The sequence below is a fragment of the Gastrolobium bilobum genome, unplaced genomic scaffold (assembly GCF_033153095.1).
Source record: "Gastrolobium bilobum isolate Gb01-03AN ecotype WA unplaced genomic scaffold, APGP_CSIRO_Gbil_v1 utg89416, whole genome shotgun sequence".
In the NCBI taxonomy this organism is placed as follows: Eukaryota; Viridiplantae; Streptophyta; class Magnoliopsida; order Fabales; family Fabaceae; genus Gastrolobium; species Gastrolobium bilobum.
Window position 1 is genome coordinate 94,265 of NW_026899816.1, and position 5,343 is coordinate 99,607.

Genomic DNA, 5,343 nt, shown 5'->3' on the forward strand with positions numbered 1-5,343 from the left:
TTAGAGTAACAAGGGATTGAGCTCTAATAACATGCGAAAGAATTGATTAGATTGATACTAAGGACAATTAACATTAAGAAGGAATTCAAACGTAATAAGGAGATTAAATGAAATCGAACCCGTAGCTACGTTTTTATTTTATTAGTTAAATCACATCTTTAATTTCTTGTCTTTAATTCTTGCAAGTAATTAGCTTAATATTTAATATTTTAATTTTGCAATTCAAATCCTGTTTCCAAATACACTTTCGATTGTCCAACTAAGTTTGCGATAGTGAATTAGTGCTTGAACCGTAATCCTCGTGGGAACGATCTCTTACTTAATCATATATTACTTGTACGATCGGTGCATTTGCCGTGAGTAGCAACAAGTTTTTGGCGCCGTTGCCGGGGATTACTATTTCAACATTAATAGTAGCTATTAATTCTTTAGATTGGACCTTATTTTCTGCTATTTAAATTCAGTTTTATTTTCTTATTTTATATAATCTATTTTTCTGGTTTATGCGAGGTACCGTTGACACCGATTCCTTGCAATTCGACCCGGAGATAGAGAAAACAGCAAAAAGAAACAGAAAACTTGCTAAAGAAAGAAGACAGCAAGAGAAAGAAGCTTCAAGCTCAACAGAACCAAGAGAAGAAGCAATGGGAGACAACAATGTACCTCCACCACCTCCGAGAACGTTGGGAGATTACATGACTCCTGCTCGAATTCCACAGACGACGAGTATTGTTAGACCAAACGTGGATGCTAACAACTTCGAACTCAAGCCGGCACTTTTACAATTAATTCAGAAAGACCAATTTGCCGGAGGAAGCACGGAAGACCCTTACATCCATCTGGAAAACTTCTTGCTATATTGTGATACCTTGAAGATGAATGGGGTGTCTCGGGATGCTATTTTGTTTAGATTGTTCCCCTGTTCACTTAAAGACGAAGCAAGAGGATGGTTGCAATCGTTACCTCAAGGAAGCATCACCCACTGGGACGACTTGGCAAACAAATTTTTGGACAAATTTTTCTCATCTTCGAAAATGGCAAAGCTCAAGGCGGATATCACTTCTTTTGAACAACAAGGAAGTGAATCTCTATATGAAGCATGGGAAAGATTCAAGGGACTACTTAGGAAGTGTCCCCAACATGGCATTGAAGCTTGGGAGCAAGCGAGAACCTTCTTCCAAGGGATGACGCCGAACACAAGAACATTGGTGAATGCTGCATCAGGAGGGTCCTTAAAAACAAAAACTCCAGAGGAAGCCTTGGAATTACTAGAGTCTCTAGCCTCTCAGGAGTATGATAATGCTCCAGTACCACAGAGAAGAGCGGGGATTATGAAGCTTGATGGCTATGATGCCATCTTAGCTCAGAATGAACAGATTTTACAAATTAACAAGAAACAACAAGAACAACTAGATGCTCTCACAAAGCAATTTACCAGTTCGCAAGTCTCTTCTGTTAACAATGTTCAAATAACTTGTGGTATTTGTGCAGGTGCTCATGCTACTGAAGACTGCAAGGCACCCGAAACTGCAGATGTTAATGGAATTTGGCATGATCGGAAAGTTCCATATAACCCAGGGAGGAACCAATACGGCAATAACCAGAATCAAGGGTGGAGAAATAAAAATCAACATCCAGGATTCAGTTATAGCTCGAATCATCAGCTAAATCCTCCTATGCCAGCACCACAGCAACCTCCACAACAATCAGAGTGGGAGAAGGCCTTTGCACAACTATCCAAAACCACATCAGACTATGTTCAAAGTACCAATGCATTCAGGGAAGACACTTCAGCCTTTATGCAAGAAACCAGGGCCTCATTCAGGAATCAAGAAGCCTCAATCCAGAATCTAGAAACTCAGATTGGTCAATTGTCAAGGCAGTTCAACGAAAGAACCCAAGGCACCTTCCCAAGTAATACAGATGTTAATCCAAACGCACACTGCAAGGCCATTACCACTAGAAATGGCATTGTAATTGAACCTGTGATTAAGCCTTCAGTAGAGAAAAAGAAAGCTGAGGGATCTGCCATTGAAGAAGAAAAAGAGAAGGAAGTTGACAAAGAGCCTGCTGCAGAGAAAGTTGTTCCTGAAAAGAAAGAGTTCAAATGGGAGAAAAAGAAAGCTCAAGAAAGACAAGAAAAGCCATTGGAGCTCTCACCTTATGCAAAAATTCCATATCCGCAGAGGTTCAGAGAGGAAATCAAAAAACAGCAGTATTCGAAGTTCCTTGACATCTTCAAAAAGCTACAAATCAATATTCCATTTGATGAAGCCTTGGAGAACATGCTGAATTACGCAAAGTTTATGAAAGATCTCTTATCGAAGAAACGTAAATTGAAAGAATGTGAAACGGTGACGTTGACGGAAGAGTGTAGTGCTATAATTCAGAAAAAGTTGCCTCCAAAACTTGAAGATCCTGGAAGTTTCAGCATTCCCATAGAAATTGGCAACATTGATGTGGGAAAGTCGTTATGTGACTTGGGAGCTAGTATTAACCTTATGCCATTATCCATCTGCAAGGCTCTGGGGATTCATGAATTAAAGCCGACCAAAGTTTCACTGCAGCTAGCAGACAGATCTACCAGAAGGCCAGATGGAGTTATTGAAGATGTCTTGGTGAAGATTGATAAGTTCATATTCCCTGCAGACTTTGTCATCTTAGACATGCAAGAGGATGCTGAGATTCCCTTACTGTTGGGAAGGCCCTTTTTACCACTGCAAGGGCTATGATGATGTGGAGCAGGGTAAGCTGATGTTGCGGGTTAATGATGAAATCGTAACGATTGATGTTCTTGAATCTATGAAACATCCTTCCGAAGGAGGAGATTGCTTCAAGGTTGATGTGATCAATGATGCAGTGCTAGATACAGTTGATGAAATACTCCAACCACTGATGGAATTGGAGTCATTAGAAGAAGATCTACTGCACAATACGACTGAAGCAACAGAAGGAGAACAAGAGGTTGAAAAGCTAGAAGAGAAAGTTGATGATATCATTCCAGGTGCACCAAAGGTTGAATTGAAAGAACTTCCTCCCACTTTGAAATATGCATTTCTTGGAGAAAGCAAGACATACCCGGTGATCATCAACATAAATTTATCAACCGCCGAAGAAGAAAAATTATTGAAAGTGTTGAGAGAGCACAAAACAGCTATAGGATGGTCTATTACAGACTTAAAGGGAATAAACCCATCCTTTTGCACTCATAAAATACTGATGGAGAATGATGTGAAGCCAGTCAGACAACCACAGAGAAGATTGAATCCAACTATGAAAGAAGTTGTGAGAAAAGAAGTCGTGAAGCTCTTGGATGCTGGTATGATCTATCCAATCTCTGATAGTGCATGGGTGAGTCCGGTACAAACAGTTCCAAAGAAAGGTGGGATCACAGTGGTACGTAATGAAAACAATGAGTTGATTCCTACAAGAACTATTACCGGCTGGAGAATGTGCGTCGACTACAGGAGACTTAATGCCGCTACAAGAAAAGATCATTTCCCTCTACCATTCTTAGATCAAATGTTGGAGAGGCTAGCGGGTCATTCATTTTATTATTTCCTTGACGGCTATTCCGGATATAATCAAATAGCGGTGGCTCCAGAAGATCAAGAGAAGACAACCCTCACCTGTCCCTACGGTGTGTTTGCCTACAGACGTATGCCCTTCGGGTTATGCAATGCACCCGCCACTTTTCAAATGTGTATGATATCCATATTTTCCGATATGATTGAAAATTTTATTGAAATATTTATGGATGATTTTTCTGTCTTCGGTTCATCTTTTGATGTTTGCCTCACTAACTTAGCTTGTGTTTTGCAGAGATGCCAAGAGAGTAATTTAGTACTCAACTGGGAAAAATGCCACTTTATGGTAAGAGATGGAATAGTCTTAAGCCATAAGATCTCTGAGAAGGGAATTGAAGTTGATAGAGCAAAAATTTCACTTATAGAAAAACTTCCCCCTCCCTCTAATGTGCGTGGTGTGCGTAGCTTTCTTGGACATGCAGGTTTCTATCGGCGTTTCATCAGAGATTTCTCAAAGATAGCCAAACCTCTCTGCAAATTATTGGCCAAAGAAGAAGAGTTCAACTTTGACAATGATTGTTTGATTTCTTTTAATCTTTTGAAAGAAAAATTGACTACCGCACCTATTATCACTTCACCGAATTTTGAATTACCCTTTGAATTAATGTGTGATGCTAGTGATTATGCTATAGGTGCAGTCTTAGGTCAAAGAAAAGATAAACTCTTGCATGTTATATATTATGCTAGTAAAATTCTAAATGAAGCACAATTAAATTACACTACTACTGAGAAAGAATTACTAGCTGTTATATATGCTTTTGATAAATTTAGAACTTATTTGCTAGGATCTAAAGTTATTGTGTATACTGACCATTCTGCCTTGAAATACTTATTGACTAAACAGGATGCTAAGCCGAGACTACTCAGGTGGATGCTTCTACTTCAAGAATTTGAGATAGAAATCAGAGACAAAAAGGGAGTAGAGAACCGGGTAGCTGATCATCTCTCTAGACTTCAAGAGAAAGAACTTCAAGATAGTTCAGAATCAATGATCAGAGATGAGTTTCCAGATGAGCAAGTCCTCTCAGTCAGCACACTGCCATGGTTTATGAATGAGCAAGCCCTTGCAGTAGATACCGCACCATGGTTTGCAGACTTTGCAAATTTCAAAGCAGCCGGGATGATTCCTAAAGATTTTTCATGGCAACAACGGAAAAAGTTTCTCCGCGATGTAAAAAGATACTTGTGGGATGAACCATTCCTATTCTACACATGTTCTGATGGAGTCATTAGAAGATGCATCCCTGAAGAAGAGATGAAAGATGTTCTATGGCACTGTCACGGTTCAGACTACGGAGGCCGCTTCGCGGGAGAAAGAACGGCTGCAAAAGTTCTTATGAGTGGGTTCTATTGGCCCACTTTATATAAAGATGCCAGAAAATTCGTGGAATCTTGTGATCGTTGCCAAAGAACAGGGAACATATCAAGGAGACATGAAATGCCACTGAACAACATCATGGAAGTAGAAATCTTCGACGTTTGGGGCATTGACTTCATGGGTCCTTTCCCCACTTCATACGGGAATAAATATATATTGGTGGCGGTAGATTACGTCTCTAAATGGGTGGAAGCAGTTGCTTTGCCTACCAATGATTCTAGAGTCGTGATCAACTTCATCAAGAAGAACATCTTCGTGAGGTATGGAGTTCCGAGAGCAATGATCAGTGATGGTGGCACACACTTCTGCAACAAGCAAGTTGAATATGTGCTCGCAAAATACAGCGTCAGACACCGCATTGCCACACCATATCATCCA

At 40.1% G+C, this 5,343-nt stretch overlaps 1 protein-coding gene and 1 non-coding gene across 2 annotated transcripts; one reads left to right on the forward strand and one right to left on the reverse strand.

The window, feature by feature from the left end:
* Window positions 1-1,040: 1,040 nt before the first annotated feature.
* LOC133293751 (small nucleolar RNA R71) lies at window positions 1,041-1,147 on the reverse strand. The gene has a single exon (XR_009749102.1). It is a non-coding gene; the product is annotated as a small nucleolar RNA R71 (small nucleolar RNA).
* A 37-nt stretch (window positions 1,148-1,184) lies between these two features.
* On the forward strand, window positions 1,185-2,732 carry LOC133293749 (uncharacterized). The gene has a single exon (XM_061492352.1). The coding sequence runs from the start codon at window positions 1,185-1,187 to the stop codon at window positions 2,730-2,732; it is 1,548 nt and encodes a 515-aa protein (XP_061348336.1).
* The last annotated feature ends 2,611 nt before the right edge of the window (window positions 2,733-5,343 follow it).

Bases quoted from the DNA above. Each gene is read 5' to 3' on its own strand.
- LOC133293749 (XM_061492352.1), top strand. From the start codon at position 1,185: ATGACGCCGAACACAAGAACATTGGTGAATGCTGCATCAGGAGGGTCC.